The sequence below is a fragment of the Gambusia affinis genome, linkage group LG21 (assembly GCF_019740435.1).
Source record: "Gambusia affinis linkage group LG21, SWU_Gaff_1.0, whole genome shotgun sequence".
NCBI lineage: Eukaryota > Metazoa > Chordata > Actinopteri > Cyprinodontiformes > Poeciliidae > Gambusia > Gambusia affinis.
In genome coordinates this window covers 12,341,611-12,365,117 of record NC_057888.1, presented here as the reverse complement: position 1 = coordinate 12,365,117, position 23,507 = coordinate 12,341,611, and the positions used below count along the sequence as shown (strand labels likewise).

General features: G+C 39.0%; 2 protein-coding genes across 3 annotated transcripts in view; one reads left to right on the top strand and one right to left on the bottom strand.

The window, feature by feature from the left end:
* Positions 1-801: 801 nt before the first annotated feature.
* On the bottom strand, positions 802-5,388 carry gdap1 (ganglioside induced differentiation associated protein 1). Its single transcript, XM_044104791.1, has 6 exons — positions 5,131-5,388; positions 4,694-4,886; positions 3,838-4,011; positions 2,986-3,080; positions 2,080-2,194; positions 802-1,985 (listed from the first exon to the last, which is right to left on the bottom strand). Exons 1-6 carry the CDS (start codon positions 5,287-5,289, stop codon positions 1,633-1,635), a joined length of 1,089 nt encoding a protein of 362 aa, XP_043960726.1. The 5' UTR covers positions 5,290-5,388; the 3' UTR covers positions 802-1,632.
* An 866-nt stretch (positions 5,389-6,254) lies between these two features.
* jph1a (junctophilin 1a) overlaps positions 6,255-23,507 on the top strand; it is a 37,509-nt gene continuing 20,256 nt past the window's right edge. Inside the window, exons 1-4 of one of the 2 annotated variants that reach the window (XM_044104288.1) lie at positions 6,255-6,378; positions 6,490-7,020; positions 9,652-10,420; positions 10,812-14,098. In XM_044104288.1, coding sequence (XP_043960223.1) covers positions 6,642-7,020; positions 9,652-10,420; positions 10,812-10,815 — 1,152 coding nt within the window. In that variant the 5' untranslated portion in view covers positions 6,255-6,378; positions 6,490-6,641 and the 3' untranslated portion in view covers positions 10,816-14,098. Of the gene's footprint in view, positions 6,379-6,489; positions 7,021-9,651; positions 10,421-10,811; positions 14,099-23,507 lie in introns of those variants that run through there. The other variant, XM_044104287.1, reaches the window with a different exon arrangement.

The following is a 23,507-nucleotide window of genomic DNA, read 5'->3' as shown; positions in this document are numbered from 1 at the left end:
GACTTTGTTGAAAAGTCCCTGTGTCTGTTCTTATGTGAGGCTGAGCTCACGTGAGGCGGAATCTGAATGGAGGCCAGGCACATGTTAAATGTCAATTTGTTGAGGCGTGGGGGAGGCTCTGACTGGGGAAGCAGATTACTGTAAATGTTGACTTACAGGGCTTCGCAGAAGTTTTTCACTCATGGCGCTTCACATTTTTTCACCTTATGACCACGAACTTCAAGGTCAAGGAAACTATTAAGAAAAGAAAGCAAAGACACGCACTGTGTCTGTGGAAGAACTGCAAAGATCAGCAGCACAGGTGTGTAATGTATGCAAAATTTCAAGGTGAGACATTTCGTCTTTTTTTTTCTCCTCGTGTGATGCGCACAGGTTCATCTCCAGTATTCTAGTTTGAATCAAAATAATTCCTGTCTTCACAGACTGAAAAGAGTGCTTGGGGGAACAGTGGATTTCACTGTTCTCAGAAGATCCTGGGTTAAAATCCTAGCCTGAGCCTGAAATTGACATGTTCATGCCTGTGCATGGATTCCCTCTGTATGTTAATTGGTCTCTCTTAATCACCATGAACCTCGTCCAATGACCACTGGAAACAGGCACCAGACCGCCTGTAACCAATGCTCGATACACAGTTAAGTGAACAATAATTATAGACAATTATGTGTGGGTCAATCATAATAAAAAAAACATGTAATAATTGTAATGTAACAAAAAAGAGAATATTTGAAACCATTGTAACAATTTAAATTACATATATTTTTTAGATGCTCCTCTCAGTGCCAAATGAATGCAAGTTAAAACTTTGAAGTGGTTTGGAAGTTTATTTGTCAGACATGTATATTAGATTAATACCCTGCAAATGTACGTTAGGCCCTAAACACATGTAAGGCTGAAAAACCAACAAAGCTTTCAGAAAGCATGAAGCCATCTGTTTGTATAATTAAAATACAGCAGAGAAAATAAGTCTTCGCAAAATAAAGTGCAAAAACCAGACTATGGGCTTTCACAACTTTCTTTCTTTTTAAAATTCCAACCATGCAAAATTCAATGTAAATCAAACAAGCCCATCTTTGAATAGACATATGTAAATCTCTGAAATAACAGAATTAAAATAAAACATCAGATTGGTCATCTTTACGTTTTTACATTTGAGGAAAAAATTTTAACACTTAAACATAGAATTTCCACTTTTCGTAAAACATTTTTCATCTCTGTCCAGTCAATATCAACTTGTATTTGATCATACAGTATTTAATATTACATATATACACCGTTCTACTTTAAGGGTTGCCAGGCATATGTATGAATGTCGCATTCATGTGCAGGCATGGTGACTTTAAAGACAATTGAGAGGAAGATCTATTTAACCAAGAAGTGAGGATCCTTCCATATAACAAAATGCTGGCCTACTTATTATATTTTTAGCTTAAACGGTAAATGTTCTATTACATGTGACTGAAACTAGCAACTATCAGAGCACAAGTACATACCTTAAATCAGCAGTAACTAAGGATGGCTAAAAGTGCTTTGAGGTCAACAGGCAACAGAGAAAACAGTGCTGAGTAGTTGAGTTACATGTAGCAGATCTGTGTAATATGATCAATAATGGTTTAAATCAGTTTAATCCAACTTTCAACTAAAGAGACTGAGCCTCTTCTTCATGTAGAGAAAGGCGAGATATGTAGCTCCCCCAAGAGCCCCGACCAGCAGAGTTGTGCCGACTATAACAGGAGCGTTCTTTCTGGCGACTCGGAACGCCGCAGGAAGGACAGCAGAGATCAAGATGTTGTTGACGTGGCCCAGCACCCTCCTGAAGGCCGGCCGCTCCACAACACGCTCGTAGTATGTTTCCACGTTGACCCGGCTGCCGTTGCCCCAGTAGCGCCGGGAGAGGCCGAGGAACTTCAAGCGGTGCAAGGTGACCGCCAGAGAGACGTCGGCAATGCTGAAAAAGTCTCCGCACAGCCACGATGGTTTGCCTTCCTCTGGAAGATGAAAGATGAAAGACGCATTTAAAAAAAAATTATTAAAAAAATGTTGATGCTAAATGTTGCTTACAGCGGTTGTTTCCTGACATACCAGGTGTTTCTTCTGCTCTCCTCTGCAATTCTGTCTCCACCTGGTCCATCACACTTTCCAGTTCATCCAGGAGCTTCTTAAGATACTTCATGTTGTCATGGTCAAACAACTTGGACTACAGGGATTAGAACAAACTTAGAATTCAGAGAAACTACTTGAGCAACTACTTTTTAGACTCCTGTCCTTCCAACCCAGACAAAGAATTAGACCAGAGGATACTTACTTATAGTTATGTAGCAACCCTGAACATGAGTATCTAGTTTATTTAATTTGGATCAACCTTATTAGATTCTTTTTTCTACTTTTATTCTTTCCTTTGGTTTGTTATTTTGTTTATATTTCTTTTTAATTCATGTAAAGGACTTTGAATTGCCTTGTTGCTGAAAATGTGCTATTTAAATAAAATCACCTGACCTTACTTTACCTTACCTTACAGAGACATTTGATTAGAAATGATTATGGAAACTATGTACCTTTATTCTACATTGCATATCTACACACATTGAAATAAATTAGGGCTTGAAATGATCAGTCTGACTCACAAATTCTCCAGTAATGCCCTCACATGGAGATGTTTTAGCTCATATTATAAATTTTAAGGCCAACCAAAGAATAAATAGTTCCCAAACATTAATGTAAGCTAAGAATGATATTTTTAGACTTATTCACATCTGGCACATCAAAATCAATAACTAAATGTTTTGAATCTACACTCAATCAAAACTTAAGTGTAGATCAGAAAAAATATCCCCATCTAATCATAGAACCTCTTTTTTTTTTAGTTATGATCCAGTTCAGACATTGTCAAAAAAAAGTAGAATAGAAAAAGTGATTAGTCAAGATCTCTGGTTCTAAATTCCACTTTTGCACATTTGGCTCTTTGCTAATATTGTTATCCCAACTTACTTTCAAACGCCTCTGTTTTGCTACGTAAGCATCTTTAAGCTCCGGGTTCTGCTCAGCCAGTTTCGCCAGCTCCGTCTGTGTGTTTCCAATCTGTGCTGCCAACAACAAACAGGCACAAGCATCATAAGGCGTACTTCAGATTTCAGTGTGAAATCAGTTATTTTTATGAAAAGTTTTATGCTGATGTAAGGCTCTGGTATCCACTCAAAATGAGAATTTAATAGTGCCTTTGAAATGTTCCTTTTTAGAGGTAATTAAAAAATACTAGCAAATATAGAGCAATCTGACTGCAGTAAAAATTAGCATGTTTGGAGGAGGCAAGGTAAAGCTTTCTGATTAAAGAACATTGTGCTGACTGTCAGCGATAGCAGTGGAAGTATCATGTTGAGGGTTTGTTTTGTCAATGTACTGAAAAAGAAAAGTCTAACTTATGCATCCATTCTTTGATTTGAAAGTTCATATGTGCTCTGTTGTATATTTCTTTCAAGCCCTGAAAGAACACAAACAAATAAATCATTAAAAGCCACAAAGAGGGACAACATTTATGTTTATGATAAATTTTGTATGTTAAATTTTGACTTAAAGACAGCAGTTTTACTCTGTCAGTCTTTCTGAAATGTATCAAATACGTTTTTCCCTTGACCCTTTAAATAAATAAGGATTACAAAAATGTAAATTGCACAAAGACTTAAAAGGAATTGTACAATACAGGATGCAAAATATGTAGGCAGAGAAATAACTAAAATAAGCACCAAGAGTTTTGGGCAACCAATGTAATATCCAAGTAAGGAATAACAAATGGCGTCTGTAAAGTCTAAACCTTAAACTGCTCTGCATCTCAGGTTGCCTTACTTCGTATCGATGAAGCGGCATATGCAGGGATGTGGGAGTCAGCAGTGATCTCAGGATGAAGGATACAGCCGTGCGTGTATGCATCCATGGGCAACGAGTCTACCAGCTCCCTGTAGTGCTGCACTCTGAGATAGTACCTGCTGCTCTCCTCAGGAACCAGCTTGGGAGTTCCCTCTGGAGACACACAGGTCAAGGAAACAGTAAAAATATGGACATTAAGACAGACTTTAAGAAAAGCCGACATGTTAACACAACAGATATTCAGTCATGAAACAAAAAACTCTCGTGATTGTTAATATACTGAAGGGAAACTAAGTACATCTACGATTTCAAAGCTGTCCATTGTGGTCCAAATAATCCATACTTATTCAGCCTTACTAATCTGAACTTAAACATTTGACATGTTCTTAGACAGGCCTTTAGAAGACATGTGTGCGAAAAAAACAGTTTAAAAATGCAGTGATGGAATGCTGACAAATGACGATGATATTTTGAAAAGATTCAAGTTTCATTTTAAGTAATCTCATACTTGCCTGATTTTTTTCATTTGCAGTGCAGAATCTTAAGAGCATGTGGATGAATGCAAACCAAGGCAAACTTTAAAAGCAAATAAAAAAAAACATGCTGTTTTGAACAAAACTGAACAGAAAAGAGAAAAGTAGACAAATGAACTAAAAGAAGCCAAATATTCTAACATCAGATGCCTTGCTGCTCTCTTTCTCAAACTTATCAGAAAACTACAAAATTAGTAAACCTGGCAATAATTTAATCTTATTAATGAGGCCAAATGTTAATAAGTAGTATGATTTTTATTTATTTATTTATTTTTTGCAAAGTACTGTAGTCTTACTCTTACCATAGCTAAAGTTATCCTCCAGATAATCTATGATTTGGGTTGGATCACAGATGACTTTATCGTTGTGGACCAGAACCGGCACCTCACCCGCGGGGTTCAGACGCATAAACCACGGCTCGTTGTGTTCACTGAGAGGAAGGCTCACATCATACTCCTCACAGCTCAAACCTTTCTCTGCTATGGCCAGACGCACCTAAATGATAAACGTAAGAGACCTAGGGTCAGTAAAGATCTTCTCTTTTCATACACATAAAATAATTTAATCCAATTTTCAACGATTTTAATTAAGAAATGTCGCGAAAATATAACATTGTCCTATTAATAACGTTTCAAAAATAGTTTCGTTGTTCCAGTTTCACTGTTGCAGCTGTCAATGAATCCGTATCAGGGAGCTGTCCACTGACATTTGGTGCTGAAGCTTGATGACACCTACTCACCTTCTGAGAATTGAAGGACTGGGTCCAGTGATACAGCGTTAGTTTTGAGTCATTGTTACACAACACTGTGCCACCCTGTTGTTGCGTCTCCTCTTCTGAGCTGGCCTGTACAAAAGCTGCTTTTTCATCTTGGATTTCAGAGCCGTTTTCCGATGCCATTTTGTCTGTTAGTCTTACGAGCGGATGAGAGGACAGGAAGGCGCCACGTCAAGGTTCACATTGTTGCACCCCCTGCTGGCCAGGCGTGGAACTTGGAATAAAAGAGAACACATTTTGTTACTTCAATTTTACTCCAGTAAGTAAGTAAGCACCAGCTCAAGTCATTGAGGTCCAGGGTACTCTTTAACTCTATTTCTATTTATTAGTGAACAGAGTGCAATTTTACACTACAAAACTCAACTTTCAGCCATATCACAAATTTTAACAGTATCAGATTCATTATTGTTCAAATTGAATCCACAACGTCGCGTGTATTTTATGGCGAATTTATGTAACAAACTGCGCAGAAGAAAATTTGTATTAAACAGTGATTTATTATTTTAAAACAAATACAAATCTGAACAGTGCGACTTGTATTTTGTATTCCTTCCCAAAGATATTGTTTTAAATAATTGATATCCACTAACAATCATTTTACAGCAGAGGGCGCCCTATTACTGTTCTTCTATATGGCAACCATCTCTTGGGCTTTATCAGGCCTACAAAATACTAAATAATTAAGTTGATGGATCCAGCTAATTAAAGTTGTGTGTATGGTTTTCTTTGATTTTATTTTTGAGTCCCGTTGAAATTTCAATAGATTTAATACCAAGCCTTTTTTTTTTTTTAAGAATGCACTCTGCTTAGTGCTGTCATCATAATGATACACTCCTATTGTATATTTTTGTACTAGTCCAAAAAAATAAAAAATAAATAAATCTATAATCTCATCATTGATAATTAGTTTGTTGGGCGTGCAGGTACTGTCGACATTTACACCTGTGGCCTGCAAGGCGCGTCTTTCAAATGTGACACAAATATAGAGGTGCCTTATTTTGGTAGGGCTGAGGCGTCAAGGCTCTTCAGCGAGGGGTGGTAGCGCGACAGGCAGAGATGAGAGTGGGAGGTCCTCTGTGGCGTGACGTCGCGATTGGCCCGGTGCCTTTTTCTTCAGCAGGGTCTCCATACCTCTCTCTCTCCCTCTGTGATCAGTGGGCGAGAGGGGGGAGACGAGCAACACACAGCGGAGAATCCGGGTGTGCGCCTCCGGTAAATGACGCCCACCATTCATACCTTTACTCTTACCATTACGCATGCCATTTGTATTACTTATCGGTGTCTGGGTTTCCTCATCCTCTCTGATTTCTCGCTCCTCTCTAGTCATCATCATTATCATCATCCTGCTTGCCATCGTCCTTTCCATCACAGCGCCTGTTCTGGAACAGCCCACTTCGGTCCTGGAGACGCCCGAGTCTGCAGTAGCAGCAGCAGCAGCGCGATCTGCGTTTTTCCCTCCCCAGCCTTTTATCTGAATGACGGGCGGAAGGTTTGACTTCGACGACGGTGGTACTTACTGCGGGGGGTGGGAGGATGGCAAAGCCCACGGGCACGGCATCTGCACCGGACCCAAGGGCCAGGGCGAATACGCCGGGTCCTGGTCGCACGGCTTCGAGATCGTAGGGGTGTACACCTGGCCAAGCGGAAATACCTACAAGGGCTACTGGTCCCAGGGGAAGCGGCACGGGCTCGGCGTGGAGAATAAAGGCAGGTGGATCTATCGAGGAGAGTGGAGTCACGGTTTTAAGGGTCGCTACGGGGTCCGGCAAAGCCACAACACGCCTGCCAGATACGAGGGGACCTGGAGCAACGGGCTGCAAGATGGATATGGGGTCGAAACGTACGGCGATGGCGGTAAGAACCCACAAGCGTCCTTGTGGCTTTAACACATCATGTGTTATGCAGCTTGTGTGTAGGTTGCTCAGACTCAAACCAAGAGAAGCTGTAATAGGCTACATGTTTGTGTAAATCTTCATCGGATGTGAGCTGAGATTGCGTGCTTCTCTCTGCGGCCAAGAGCAAACTCCGCTCCTTATGCCCCCAAAACTGTTTTTAAATTCATGTCTTTTGCTGCCTCTTTAAAAAATAAAAAATAAAAAATAAAAATAGAAGTGCATCTCATTTGGCAACTACCGGTTGCTCCTCGCAGGCAGTGGGAGGAGTGAGACTCCTCTTCAGTGGCACCATGCCTGATGAAGAGGGAGATTGGACATCAAAGCAAATCAGCCCACTTAAAGCATAGTCTGAATATAAATGGTCACCCTATTATTCTCTTATTGAATATTCTATGTGGAACCATATCCCCAGCCAGCATGTAGCTACTTATGGGGTCCCATATTGACTTTGATTAGGCTGAACTGGTACAATTTTCAGGGGCTCAGAATGGGTTTCTCCTATGAGAAAGCATTTTGAACCTTTTGTAGATCTCTAAAATATACTTAGAAAATCAGCTGATTTAGCCAATGTATCTCTGTGGGTGCCACTTTTTACATGTACAGTTGACCTATATGAAACCTGTTTAAGAAATCAACTGTGGGTCATAAATGATTCATAGTTAATTGTGCTTGAGGCCCATTTATAAGCCAATTTCCTTCCAGTATAGGCCCCTTATGGAAATGTTGGATGGGCTTTTGGGAACACCCTTGTCTTATGGGGTCTGTTTGGGCCTAAGCAAAACTTAGTTTGAGGGCTGACTTCCATCCAAATCCACAGTAATTATTACAGATTTGAGAGCTGAGCAAGCCCAAGGTATAAGAAAACTAACCAGCTGCTTAAGATTGCCCAAATTAAAAAGATGGCCCCTAGAGTTCATAAGTCCAGATTGCAAATCTAAAAAAAAAAAAAAAAAAATCTATTTATTTATTACGTGAAACAAGTGCATTGGAGAAGGATGTAAAGCCCATAAAAAATGAAACTCATGAGTAATTTGTAAAATTAAACACACCATGTTTTGAACTCTGTTGAGTGGGTTTTAAATTTCACCTCTCTACAAAAAATAACCGAGTTGCACTGCACACATGAAGGCAAGCTAAAACTAGCATTCTAGGCAAGGACAAGTTGCTGCTTTCAACATACACCAAGGTTATGAAAAGTAAAATATGTTACCATAGGAATATGGTACTTTGCTTTATTGTATCTTATTTTTTCAAGATTTTTATACTGTGAGACAGTGAGAATCATTTACAAGCAGCACACCTGTGGTTAAGACAAAAGACAATTCATGTACATATGAATTGTACAATTTATGTGTACAATGTTGTCAGGTTTGACAACGTATATAATGTTTAGTGGATTCTTACTAAATACAGCGTCTTTAGTATCATGATTTTCTCGCTGTGAAACATCCAAAACACTGGAGGATTTGTTATCTACTCTTAAGTGAGGCCTCATGGTGCAGAATAAATGCTTTGCATATGATTGTTGCAGATTGCTGGGCTCGGTAAATCAGCTGATCCTAGAGGATCTACTCAACATCTGGCTGTCTGACCCTGTTGCATCCTGATAACTTGATCTGCAGGGTTACCAAATTGGACTGCAGTGCGGAGCCAGCCTGTTAATCACACTGTTTATCCATCTAAATTCCCGCTCAGGCCAGTGTAGCTTTTCTTCCCCCCTTTTTTGTTAATATGTGACCGTAGCAGCTTATTTCATTGTGTTACAAAATGAGATTGAAGCAGCATATTAATTAGGATCAGGATTGTAATGTGATGCTTTGAAGAAGCTACAGACGACCTGCACATGCTCAGCAGCACTGAAATTGTTATAATAATGTATTTTCTTATTATGTGACTCATATCAATTCCCTGTCGTCACAAGCAAACAGAAGTGAATTTGCGCATCGTCAGTGAGAAGAGTTAGTCGCTCCCTGAAAACATAATCCTACCCAAGTGATTCTTGTTTATACCAAGTGATTCACAGAATCTGATGGTCTTCAATTAAGCCTTTGACTCAGTTAGCTGTGTTTACCATCACTGATCTAAAAAAGACAAAACATTACATTAGCTGTATATGTAGATTGGACCCCAAAGCAAGGATCCTTTAAATTGCTGTATGAGTAAGTGTATTCATTTCAGCACCTTTGTGAAGTCCATTAATTTCTGCCAGAATGCCTTACATACTCGCCTTCAGAACGTACTCCAAGTCTTATCCTGAACTGACGGGTAGCATAAAGAGATTCTTAGAAGTAAAGGAGCAGATTTTGTTTGTCCAATTACCACTATTGAATTTCCTGCCTCACTAAGCCAACCCATGTTTAAATAAATTACATTAGTTTTCTCAAACAGTTCCCAATCTTGACCACCAAAAATTCGATTTCTGTAAAATGCCAATGTACAATTTTTATTTCCAACCATTTTCACATAGTTGACGTGACGTAAATGAAATATCTTTAGAGCTTAGGAGCGGAAAGGGATTTTGTTGAAGAATGAATAGTAAAACCTTAGGGAACAATAGCAACTCACTGGTTTATGTCTGCATGTTTCCCAGGAACCTATCAAGGCCAATGGATGGGTGGGATGCGTCACGGTTATGGTGTCCGTCAGAGTGTTCCCTATGGCATGGCCACCGTCATCCGTTCCCCGCTTCGTACGTCCATGGCCTCTCTGCGCTCTGAGCAGAGCAACGGTGCAGTCCTCCATGACCTCTCCTCCCCTGTGGACACGCCGACGGGCACTCGCGGTGGTTTCGTTCTCAACTTCCACTCAGACAGCGAGGTCGTCACCGGCAAGAAGAAGGGCCTGTTCCGCCGGGGTTCGCTTTTTGGCAGCCTTAGGCAATTGCGCAAGTCTGACTCTCGGACCTCTATCTCTAGCAAACGCAGCTCCGCAAGGAGCGATGCCACCATGAGCCGAATCAGTTCCAGCGATGCCAACTCCACCATATCAATCGGTGATGGCGAGCTGCCAGACGAGGACCTACCACTGGAGGACCACGTGGATGCGACCACGACTGAGACCTACATGGGCGAGTGGAAAAATGACAAGCGTAATGGATTTGGTGTTTCAGAGAGATCCAACGGGATGAAATATGAAGGAGAGTGGCTTAACAACAAGCGCCATGGCTATGGGTGCACTGTTTTCCCAGATAGCACCAAAGAAGAAGGGAAGTACAAAAATAATGTGCTGGTGCGTGGAATAAGAAAGCAGTTGATTCCTCTTAAGAATCCCAAAACCAAAGAGAAGGTAGATCGCGCTGTGGAGGGGGCACAGCGGGCTGCAGCCATTGCGAGGAGTAAGGTGGAAATAGCCGCTTCCAGGTACTGTGATGTTTATGTGTATGTGTGTTTTCATTCATCCTCCTGTATATGCATGTATGTGTGCATTGTTTAAATAGACAACAAAGACAGGAGAACACCCTGAGGCGGGTTTTTATAAATTGAAAGCTATGAGTTGTCTAGTGACCTGTTGTCCAACCTTTATGCATCATCAGCAGTCAAGGATTTTGTGTTGCCAGGGCAATAGTCCCTGGAAAAAGATTCTGCTTCTATTCTCTGCACAAGTTTTTCATTCCTGGGGGAAGAGGTCGGGCGTCTTTGTTTGCATTGTATCCGTGATTCGTGTGTCGGAGAGTTCACGTGTGTGAGCTGTATGACCCATAGCTGTGCCCACGCCAAGTATTGCTCTGATGTGGCATCTGCTCTTTAACAGGTGAATGTGATGTGACCTTTTCATCCAGAGTCCCCCCTACCACCGATCTCCACCGCCACGCTGGGGCTCACAGCATTGCTTTGACATCCTCTTCTTTCATTGCATCAGGGAATTGTATGAGTGATGACTTAGGGAGCGAGTACAAGCTGGGAAAAGGGTTTGATGCAATCAGGCATGGCTGAATTTGTTCCTGCTCTTCGAAGGGGGGCACATAAATTTGCATGCATAAACATATCAACAACAATTTATGAAATTCAGAAGCTCAGACGTGTGAGTGCAGTTTAAACACATGGTTAAATCACAGCACAATAACTGATCATTTGTTGTACATCCTCACGACAAGTGTAGCAACATGTGTGAAGCTAACAAGACTGAGATCTTTCTTGAACTGCTTAAAATGTTTCAACATTTTATCTGTGAACATACAGATAAAATGTTGAAACTTAAAAAAAGTAAAGGTTTCTTCTTTGGTGCTGTAAAGGTAAAGTTCTTACATATATTTGGCTTATTGTCTATGTCTGCAAAAGTTTGTGCCATGTGACTTAAGTAGGCTGCTTCATGAATCAATTTTGGATATGTTTATGTCCTGTCATCCTCTTCATGTATGTAATATAAATGTGAGGCTTTTATTGTTTTATTATTTCGTTTTCAGGGTGGAACAAGCAAACCTTTTTTGGTCTACATAAAATCAGTATTGTGAGTACATGCACAATTATGTCCCACTAATAAGTAGCTAAATGTCCCTTAGCAAATGGAAGCCATCACTAAGATCCTAGCATGATTGGCCACTCTTCTTAGCAGATTTGGTTTATTTACATTGATTGGTTTCCTGGATACCAAGGGCCAAATACTTGTTTACTTGGTCTTTATATTCTAACTCTGTACGGATAAGAAAAACTCGGGTAAAAGAAGAGTTCAAATTCAAAGAAATAATACCCTCAAATTAAGAAGGCGTTAATGCCTAGGAAGAGATGAATGCGTCTCATTGAACACAAAGTTTTTATTTTTCCGCTCTAGTTCTAATAGTCTTTTTCAAAAACAATAAGAGCCTTGTTTTGTTGTGAATCAATAAGAGCCTTCTTAGAGTACTCTAGATATGTTTATTCTGCCTTTAGGGGTTTGTAATCTTTGAGCAAAACTAGTCACATCAGTAAGGAAAGCAGACATGGCATTTTGATGGATTTAGCCTTGACAACATAGGAATTTAAAGAAGCACACACATCAACTTGTTAGGCAGAAGTTTGCTCAATATTCTACCTAAGATTTCACTGGAATAGTTATTGAATAAGCAAAGCTGTTTCAGTGAGGCATACGGTTCACAGGTTTTCTGCAAAACATTTAAGATTGGCTTTAAATAACTGTTTTAAAAGACAAAGCGGCACAATAATGCAGAGACTTTGAATACAAAGTATTTATGATAGTGTATCATTTCTATTATAAGACGAATATGCTTCTTTGAGTTCAAAGATGTAAAATAACACAAGCCTGACTGGACATGTTTAATGTAAAATGTCTTCATTCATATTTTGTCAAAGAAAGAACCTGCATTATGGTGAGACTTCATCCATGTCAGTGAAGGCCACTGGGGTTGAAATAATCATACTGGGAATAGAGAAAAATGGCGGATGCTTTTAAAGCAAGAGACATCTGATTTCCTCTTTGGTTGTTTACACAGGGAATCGACAGGGAAAGGATTCAGTTTGTACAAAGTGTTTATATCAGACGGCAAGGTTCCCTCTGCTGAACAGAGTGATCAAATTACAGTCTGCATCATGCGCTGAAGTCTTCAAACTATCTGCCTCCTTTCAAGATAGTTTTTAAGAACATATTTATGTTCTGAACTCCACAGAACGGCGAGTTGTAAGCATGTTATGTAAGTCTGGTTGTACAGTACAGTGCACTGTGAAAGATGCACTCGTATTGATCTGGTCCTAGTCACCTGACTCTCTGTCTTTTACTGTGCAGCGTTCCCAGAGGACGCAGAGGGAAGCATGCGAGCTGAGGGAGATGTCGGAGAGTAAAATGGATTAAATCGTACGGGTTCTAATCGAGCACGACTGGGGAAGCTGCATGTTTGCTGAGCTGATGGTTTCTGAAGAGGAGGGATGGAGTGATGGAGGAGCAGGAGGGGGAAAAGGGACATGGAGAGTAACACTCCCTGTGGTTTTACAGTAGAGAGGAGCTATCCCATCCGCCTCTGGGATGGAGCTGATGACCTCATGCTTGTGATGAGCTAATCAATAGAGAGCCAGTGTGATGCAGTGGGGTGAAGTTCTCTGTCTCTCATTCACAGTTATTGTGCCCACCTATCTTTGCAAAATGGACACTTTCACTAAGTCTGCGGCGTGTGTGTGTGTGTGGGCGTGTGCTTGTGTGGTGTGGTTAAATGAGGCCTGGGAACCGAGATAAGTGACCAGGCGGCTGAAAGGTTCACAGACTCATGAAGCTTCTCCCATGAATCCCTTTTTTTGTTACAGTTCAGCAGTTTAGGTATCTTGGTAACTCAGCAGTTTTGCTGTATGTGCACACAGAGTGTGCAAGGTACTGTGAGGGCCTTTGTTATCTCAGCTTCCTATATAAATCTCCTCTGAATGTGTACAAAGACCAGATGTTTAAATGACTATCCAGGTGCATGTCAATCAATCAGAATGACATCAACATTTTAATAAGATTTTTTTACACAAAAATGAATTTATCTAGCTATTGTCAATATCTTAAAATGAATAAAAACTTCAAATAAATTGTTTTTTAGAAAAATCACTTAATGTTTTATGATCAATTTATGACAAACGTACAAAGAGAGAGCACAATTGACTCAACAGTTTCCCAGCATAGAGCCCTTAAGAAGGAGAAGTTAGTTCCTAAAGAAGTGTGGTGTTGTGTTCAAGTGTAGTAATGGCAAGTTGAGCAGAAGATAAAAATGGGGGAGGGAAAATGTGTAGAAGCAAAAGTCTTGAGAGGAGAAATAATTCACAAAACAAATTAGACAAGCTAAAGATGGCTGCTATTCAAGAAATCTGGCCTCAACCAAGCAATAGGATGGAGGTCTCCATGCCACAACGTTGCAGTAATTCATGCTAAATAAGCCCCAACAAGGTGTTTAGTTCAGTACATAAAACCCTTTTCAGTGGGCTGAAATTTTTGTTTTGTAAATTCTCTTTTTTTGACTTATGTTCTTATTGTCTAAAATACTGAAATCCACATTTTTCTTTATCTGTAACCCACGATATTTAAAATCAACAAAAAAATCCGGATTTTGTATTAAAGAGTGATTTGACTAATATCAAGAGGTGTTGTATTGATTTCTTGGGATTTAAGTTGCAGAATACATCAAATTATTCTTTTCAGTTCTCTCTGTGATTGCCATTAGTTATTATAACCTATTTTGTTGGTGTGAAAACCTAACTAGGCATTCAGTGTCAAATCTATTGTTTGAAATCACCCTAGTCCTGGATTGATCCATATTTGGACTTTGCAAAGTAAACCCAAATTGGGTAGTTTTTTTACCTGAGAGATTTTAAAGTACTTTGTGAGATTATTTAGAATTTACAGCCCCTGACTATTCACACAAGAAGGGTTTTCAGATTTCACAGTCACATCATTCACTAATCAAAGATTTGAATTAGTTTTGTGGTTTGGAAAAGGATTGTAAATTTTCTTTTTTTATCAAACTATAATAAAATGGCGCATTGTAAATGTATGTGAATAGTTTTTTAAATGAAAGATATTTCTAAAATGTTTTTTTATTATTATTTTTAATACACGCGCCTTACTCTTAAGGATCTTGAGGAAAAGGTAAACCATGTAAAATTGCTCATGTTTGACCAGAATACAATTTTTCAAATGGGAAGTTCAAATATGGTGCTAACAGATATGCTAGCTAGCCCACAATGCATAGATGGATTTTTTTCTTATAGCTCGTGAAGGACATTCTTGTCTTCTCTGTCTATTTATCACATTTTATTTTTCACCAACTGCCCGAAACATTCTATGTACATTTTAAAAAATTAAAAGGGGTTTTGGTGCTTCTTCAGTAGTAATTTGTCCAAATAATGTCAACAAATAAATAGCAATAAGCAAGACAGACATTCTCAAGAGAAGAAATATCTTGATTGTTTTTGTGTTGTTGTTCTTTTTAATATGATGCTGCAACACCTCAAGAATTTAAGTAATGGGAAAATGTAGGGTCAAAATTCTTAATGACCAAAAAAATTCTGTAAAACAGTAAATTAATCTCCTTTCCAATACTTCCCTTTACATAAGAAAGTAGTGGACTGTTTTAGGTACACATGCACCTCTATCTATATACATTCACTTATTCAGAGCCCAGCTATTTCTACTCATGAACCCCTCACATACATATACACTGAGATGCACACAGCCTGCTACACAAACACATACAGAGTATATGCACTGTGTGTGCCTCTGCTAGTGTATCAGCACTGAGCGCTGCCTAAATAAGGCAAGGCATCAGTTGGCTTATCAGCACCAGCCAGAAATATATACCCATCCCAACACTGATATAGCCCCCCGCCATGTCTGTGACACTACCATCTCTCCTGAAAGTGTGCACGTGCGTCGGTGTGTGTGCAAACGTTTAAAAATGTGAGAAAATGATTCAAAGGGAACGGGCAAACCTTTCTGCGTATATAGATGTGAAAATATGTATGGAATGTGTTTGTGGTGTTTGTGTCCGGGGTGTTTGTTCATCACCTGCTGTGCGAGGTGACCTCAGGCACACACCACCCGCTCCTTTTTTGGGGAAAGTTATTCGACAACACGTGAGTAGAATAATTTCAGCCCTACGTACAATATCAACTGTCCCACAACAGCAGGGGCTCCTTCTGAAGAAGCTGTAAAGTTGAATATTTTGAAATAACTAATGTTCTTTTTGAAGCACACTTAATGCCATGTTTGCAATAAAAGACGTTTAGAGTAGCAAAAAAATAAAAATCACATATAGAGCCTAGAGGTACGAAGAACAGTCCTATTATGACAGAGTGTTTTAACATCAGAATCAAACACACAGACTTACACATATAAAATAACTATCCAAATAGGGTTCGTGTATTAATATTTATTACCAGGGTCAGTGCCAGCTACTACATATGACAGAGCTATAAATGAACCTGCTGATGCAACAACATATTTCATCATAAGTTAGTTGAGCAGTTTTTAAATGACCCACTGTGTAATCAAATTACACAGTGAAATTCAGTCTTCTGTGCCTAACTGCATGACTATTATATGAAGTCATAACTAATGGTTATGTGCCAGTGGAAGCAATTAAATTACAAATTTTACATGTATACAATCAAAGCGGTCACCGTATTTATTGGTGCCTCTGTTAAATAAGTTCCAAAAGATGCATTGATTCATCATTGTCGTTCAATAATCTAAGTTTAATGGGAATAAAAATATAACATCTACTCCACACAAAGTAGTGCATAATTGAGAAGTGTAAGGAAAGTGGTGCACTTTTAGATTTTTTTTACCAAGGAAAATCTGAAAAGTGTCCAGTCCCACTTATTCCAATAACCATTCAAAGAATCCCGTTGTCTTCACATTTCACTTATAAATAGTTGAAAAAAAAAATAAGAGGAATGTGTAGACACATTCAGAATCTGTTTCTATACCTGCAGAATGAGTAAAAAAAAGCAACAACAAAAAACCCACAAAATCAAGAAATCACAGCAACAAGTACATTTACCAAAAACATGTATTCAATGGCAACCACAGCCCAAGATGGAGTGTTTATCTGTCAGTATATGAATCCATACCTGACTGAACTACAGCACAGTACTGTAGGCGCAATGCTACTTGACACTGTTGGCTGGCAATTACAAATTTGCCAATCCAGGAGCAGTATTTCTTTTCTTTGTCTCTTATTGGCTGCACCTCCAACGGTGGAAATAAGAAGATGTTAGCTTCTGCTGTACACGTTAAGATGTATCTGATGTTTGATAAGCATTAGGGGAACAAAGTATTCACAGATTTCAGCTATTCACAGGCTGCTGTGTTCCCTGTACCCCACTAATAATGAGGGTCCACTATATAAATTGAGCTCAATTCGACTTGTTTGAGTGACATAGTAGTTAGTCAAGTACTACAGACAAATAAAGACATTTTCAGAGTGAGAGGATGAAGCTATTTTCTTTTTTTTTTCACTTCCTACTCAGATATATTTCTTCTCCCTGGTGGGAGATGGTAAGAAGGCGAGGAAAAAAATATATTTTGGCAGAAATCAGCTTCTAGCCTGCAGCAATTTGAGTTTGTATCAGTTCCAGAACACTGCGTAGACTGATGATAGCAAGCAGAAGTAGAAGCAAGTGTACAGTATGTGGAGACCAAGAGTAAGAAAGTTTTTGGGGTGATTTATACCCACTGTGTTTGAGCTCTTTGTCCTCAAGTGACTATTTGGGAAATGGTGGAAATGACCTGAGAGAGGATGGGAGAGGAGCGCTGCACTCTGTCACAACCCAATCCTATCTCCAACAGGACCGGCGATAGGATTGGGTTTCACCTACATTCCAGTGTTGTGTATCTGTGGCTTGTAATCTTTCTGAGAATGGCACATATTTCTTCAGCTTCTCCAGAAAGGCTGGGATGAGTCAGCCAGGCAGGAGGGCAAGTAGAAAGGGAGAGGACGGGAGACATGTGGTGTCTCTGGCTGTCGTCTATTTCTCTATTTCATCTTTTGGTTACCCTGCCATTGTTAAAAATGTACATATGTATGTATACATATTTCTGTGTTTTTAACCTGATAAATTTCTCATCAGTTTTGCTTTCCTTCATTCAGATCATGCTCAGTTACAGCTCCGGGGAGTGGATTTCATGTTGTGTCAGACACTTTTATATGCAGACAATAAACAATGCTTCTATTCATCATGTACATTTGCCGCCACATGTGTGGAAGGGGCTGTGGCATCCTCAAGAGAGTTTCAAGGTAAAATACTGCACAACAGTAGCCTGTTGCGGTGTGGTTGAACATTTTCAGCTGTTATTTCATAAAGCCATCGATGCACTACTTCGCAAAATGTTCAATGAGATATGAATGAGAGGGAACTCCAGATAAAGTGGCTGAATCTCAATGAAACAGCAACTGCACCAGCTAAAGGTACTGCAGCCCAGTGTCTGAAAGAGCATGTAGACTGTAGCAGTGCCTATAAATAGAAACATGCCAAAGAGACAGAGAGTACACTTAACCACACAATAAAAAACACTTCCTATTAAATTTTGATTCTTATTTAAATGATTTCCATGTTTTGTTGACTGCTTGGAATTTGCCAAAGTATTTGAGGAAGTGTGTGTCTGTGTGTGTTAGCTTATCCCTGTCAACGCCAATTAGGGGAATGCGCTTGTGCAAGTAATTTAAAAACTGCTGGTTCCAATGTCTTTTGTACTTATAGAACTTTTTTTTTTTTCATTTTTAACATTACAGTCTGTTTTCTGAAGATTTTATGTGACAGACCAACACAAAGTTGTGCTTAATTGTGAAGTAGAAGGTAAATGAAATATTAGCGACATCTGCAATGGCGGCAGGCATTTGACCTGCAAATGGCGGGCCGCTGGTTCAGACCCCTGCTCTGTTGTAGTGTCCTTGGCCAAGACACTTCACCCACCTTTCCTGCTGGTGATGGTCAGAGAACTCAGTGCGCCAGAGTATGGCAGCCTCTCGTCTGTCAGTTTTTTGTTTGCTTCTTTTTTTCCCCCCCAAAAAAAAACATTATCATGAAAACCAAAAAACACAGCAAGCAAGCCAGAAATAAAGGTTTGGAGAAGTTTAAAGCTGGCTTAGTTTATGAAACAGCATCCCTAGCTTTGGATATCTGGGAACACACTGTTCAAACTATCATCCGAAAATGGAAAGAGTTTGCGACTGCAAAGCTGCCATAAACATTGCCAACTAAACCACTGAAGAAACTGCAGTGTTTACCAGCTCAGGTTGGAGAATCTGTCCCTCAGCTGTCAGAGTTGAACAAAAGTCAGAAAGTGAAAAATACAGATTATTCATTGGAAAATAAACAACATACAGACGTTGTTAAATATTAGAAAGGCAAATATAAAGCCAGAACTACAATCAAATTGCTTAAATCAAAGGGTAGTCATGCTAAAACAGCCCAGTCAATGTTTACCCAAAAACTGGTTGAATGTGTGGCAAGACGTGAAGATTAATGTTAGTAGGGACAGACCCTAAACAACCCCACAGTTAAATATATGCACAAGACACATTACAGCTTATCTGTGGCAATAGGAGGAATGTTTATCTTTCAGCTAATCTATCTTTTGCTAACCTGGTCAAGCCAAAGTGTTAGAAGATATGTCAAGCATGAGCAACTGTGATGAAGACAGAGGTACTTGTTACCTGAATATAATTCTAAACATATTATTATAATTGTACACTGAATAGTCACCAGAGCCATGTGTCTTTCGTCTCTGGATACTGGTGCTCCTCTTTTAAATCTCTTCAGCTACTCTGATTGGCTAGCTAGGCTGTTTTCAGTCCAGATATTCACAGATTGGATTATGGAATTATCACATCTGTTGGTGAATCCGACTTTTGCTTTTCCACACAGAATAATTTCTTCATGAAGTATATTCAGAAACTGCTGTAATGAAATGTGAAGATGGTCTTAAAACATGCCTACTATCGACATGACATACCATTGCCAACTTCTCTGTTTGTTGTTCATAAATTTATATAATAATTCACTTTTCCTTTGCTTATCCCATATTATTTTCTAGGTCTTATCTTGTTAAATAAATAACCATAAAAAAATAGACAGTGTGAAGACACGTCTTAGTATTTTTGCTGTGAGCAGATGTAACTTAATGCTAATGCTGCTTTTGGCTTTGTGCTGAAAAGGAAATTGATGGTTGTGTGCGTGTGCATGTGTGTGTGTAAGCTCATTTGTGTGAGACAGCAGGGCGAATGATGGCAGGAGATTGGAGAAGACCATAATTAAAACTATTGCTTGAGCTCAAATCGTTGCCAGGACAATATGACCTTTGGTGACACAGGTTGAGCTTCAGATGCTGAGTCTAGTAGTTGAATAAGATATGCTGTAGAATAACTGCATATGCTTGTTTGAGTCTCTCTTTTTTACGCTCAAGTAAGACAGTTTCACTGTATCATAATGTGCATAATGTGTCATCTTCATTAGTGCATCTTTATCCTCCCTCATCAAAAAGGTGGTGTGCCTATGTTGATATAAAAATTCATTAATAGTGGCCTACCTGAAAAGTTGGCTCAAGTGTAACAGATGGTTACCATGGTTACTGTTTTAAGGACATCACAATGTCTGAAACATCTATTGGGTTTCCTTGTAAAGTAGCCAAGTTAAGAGACCTTGTCAGTTTATAACTGAGTTGAAATATACTTTAAGAATTTGATACTGTATCAGTTTCTTGTTAGAAAATTGCAGGGGAAAAAACTGATAGTAAACACTGTGATGCAACTCTAAAAGAGGTCTTTGTGCATTTCTTTGCTCCCAGTTTCCAAGTAGGCACACATTGCAATAAATGTGCCTCAAATTTGATGTAAATTCTGATTGCATTAAAGTCATTTGCATGACAGGTAGTTTGTTTTCTAAGGTACAGGTCGAATGGTTTTGCATAAATGTGTGTGTGGGTGTGTGTGTTTACATTTTTGTTTAGTCATGAAACCCTATGTCCCGATTTGCATAACAAAGCCCCTTTTTTTTCTTCATTTGTGTGTTGAATTGTATGTGATGCACACCCAGTTTCAGGTGGTATATTTGTCTGTGGACTGACAAAAAAAGAGAAAAGAAATTAAACAGTTTGGATGCATATTAATTATTTTATGGAAAATGGAATATCCTTGAAATTATCAAAGTGTAAGATTTTCTGTTTTAATCATTATAAAATGGAAGATTGTTGGCCTCAGTAAAGCCATGGATGCCTTTGTGGGTTGGTTTCACTTTAACTTTGCACTAAGTTTCTAATCTGGAGCTAAGAAAAACAAGGGATCGGCTCTTTTTTTTAGTTTCAAACTCTAAGATGGTCAGATACTGTTTAAAATGGTAAATTGGTGTGTCATATTATTCCTTTGGTTTATCTTTTGTAAATATGATGCGAGAGAAAAGTTCTTCCTCACTTATGGGTTGTAATCTGTCAATTACCTCTGTAGGATAGTAGGGACAGAACAGATATCCTTCACAATTTTTCTATTTTAAACTGGGATTTATCTTTCTACTAACAGGGAAGGGTGGCCCAACAGAGTTTTCCCATTTCAGCCCCTCCTTGGGTCCTTGCTCAAAAACACCAGGATCAATGACTAAATTACTGTAGAGAAAGATTTAATACATGAGGGACACCGTCCCTTGAGAACTCCTATTTTAAAGTAAAGCCCAAAAGCTAGCAAATGAAGAGATACCTCAAACTATAAAACAGGTAACTTTACATGTTTTTCCACATTGTTTACATCTGTTCCAATCTCTGGAGGTTTTATATCAGCCTGTAGATTATGTGCAGCTAAAGTCAGTTTCTAAAATTTAAACATGAAGAAAAACTATTTGGAGTCTGAAAAGAAAGCGTCTGGTTATGTTTAGGGGGAAATTATGACATGTTAAGAACCAGCCCATTCACCTGTAGGTAGAGGGCTTGGACACATTTTTAAATATAGTGGAATACTTAGAAAAATCCATCCATCCAGTTTAACACCTTTTCAATTCTGTTCAGCTTCACCTGGGGTCAACTTTTAAAAAAAGACATACCGTATTTTCCAACAGCATGTCATTTTACCTGTTCACTTTGCATTTGGACAGCAATTATTATATACCTTTTTCCAACTAAATTGGTGTCATTTGAGGTGGAAAAGACTGTAAAACAAATCCTTGTAAAACCAGCAGTGGACACATATACTAAATCACTGAAATACAATAAAAGCTTATCTATAGGTCTGCCAGTTCAAACATAAGTCTGAAGACCCCTGCTGTGTCGGTGTGCTGCTGCTGTTAATGGTTTAGCCGCCAAGGCTCCCTCCCTCTGCATGTTTTAGCTGTGTCAGCTGTGGCTATGTTTCACTAGCAGTGCTGACACGAGGGACACAGAGCTGAAGTCTGAATCCCAACCAGTGCCCTTTCCCAAAAACCACAGGGGTCATTTTCATGACAGATTTTATGTCACTCTTTAAACACACACACGCAAGGTTCAACTCATATTATAAAAATGGAACAATGCATAGCAAAACAGAGTTGTACCTATAATTTTTTTGGTTTGTTTGGGACGGAGGCCAACAGAGGTCTTGGTAGAGAGCTCAGCGAGAGAGGCCTTGGAGTAGGGAACACCAGAGGGAGATTAGGTCTGTTTGTAATCCATGGAAATAACAAAGTTTAGGGATTTTTCCAATTTAATCAAAACTGATTCTGCTCATTCTTCTTCCCTGAAATGGGGTTTGTGTAGTCAGATTTTCAATCTGCTTCTACTTGCCCCTGTATAACAAATGGCATGATGCAAAATCAGTGGAAAAATAAAGATATCCTGCGTTTTAGAGTTATCTCATACTTAATGTAATGTTACTTATGCTTTTAATTTTATATTAAGAAAAGCATTTGCTGATGTTTTGCTAAGCAAAGTGAAAGAGGATCTTAAGGCTTGTAAGATGTGAAATAAATCACTACCAAGAGGCACTATTATAGTATGATAAGAATGATGACCCCTTTAAACCATTAAGTTTGAAAACATTTAATATTTTATGCCAGACCGACACAAAAAGTAATGCAAAATTGTGAGTTGAAAGAAATATAATGTATGGTTTTGAAAGGTTTTTTTTATATATTGTTTTGATGCATTTGTTTACTTTCAGACGTCTCCTATTAGCAATCTAAACAGAGACCATCAGCATTTAATTTACTCTCGATAAAACCTAGCGGTTCTGTGAGAGCCTTAGAGGTTTGCATCTGCAGTTAGAGTCCAATTGGCAGTGGAAACAAAATAGTGAACACTGATCCGAGCTGTCCCGTTCAGTTAGAATAAACCATTAAGAGAACATTCATTACAAAAAGACTCATGAAGACCAAGAAACACTAAAACCAGGTCAGAGTTAAAGTGGTGAAGCATTGTTAGGTTAGAAAGTAACATCCCAAGTTTTAAACATTTCACTGAGTGCTATTATCTGAAAATGACAATAGTAACTGCAAACCTATTAAGAGATGGCCATTCACCAAAAGTGGCAAAGAAGGCATTGACCAGAGAAGCAGCCGAGAGGCCCGGGGTAATTCTGGAGGTGCCGCAAAGATCCACACTTATATGTGGGAAAATGTGCTGACATTAAGTATAAGTTGTGTTATTACAAATATGGTCTGCATGGAGGATTGACAAAAACAGCATGTGATACAAAGCAAATATGTGGAATAAAGTGTATTGAACATTACATCTGTTTAATTTGTTTGGGGTTTTTTGTCTGTTTACTTCATGCTTCGGTGTCATAACTCCATGATGTTTCTATTCATTTAAATGTATGTAACTTTTATTAGCTAACATTGCATTATCTGGTTCTGTTACATAATACTCCTTTCTAGGTCTGCCTAGCTTACAAAGAAATTAGGGTTTGAGTAAAGGATAGAAAAAGGCAGGTTAACGCCAAACTAAGCATGTCATAAGACAGAAAAAAGTTTAAGTAATGGGTTCTACTGGGCATGAATACTGGCCATCATTTCTGCCGTACAGACCGGG

Bases quoted from the DNA above. Each gene is read 5' to 3' on its own strand.
- gdap1 (XM_044104791.1), bottom strand. From the start codon at position 5,289: ATGGCATCGGAAAACGGCTCTGAAATCCAAGATGAAAAAGCAGCTTTT. The intron at 3,081-3,837 runs GTAAGGCAACCT...TGTTGTTGGCAG, and splicing joins TGCCGCTTCATCGATACGAA to CACAGATTGGAAACACACAG. The intron at 2,195-2,985 runs GTAAGTTGGGAT...TAATCCCTGTAG, and splicing joins CAAAACAGAGGCGTTTGAAA to TCCAAGTTGTTTGACCATGA.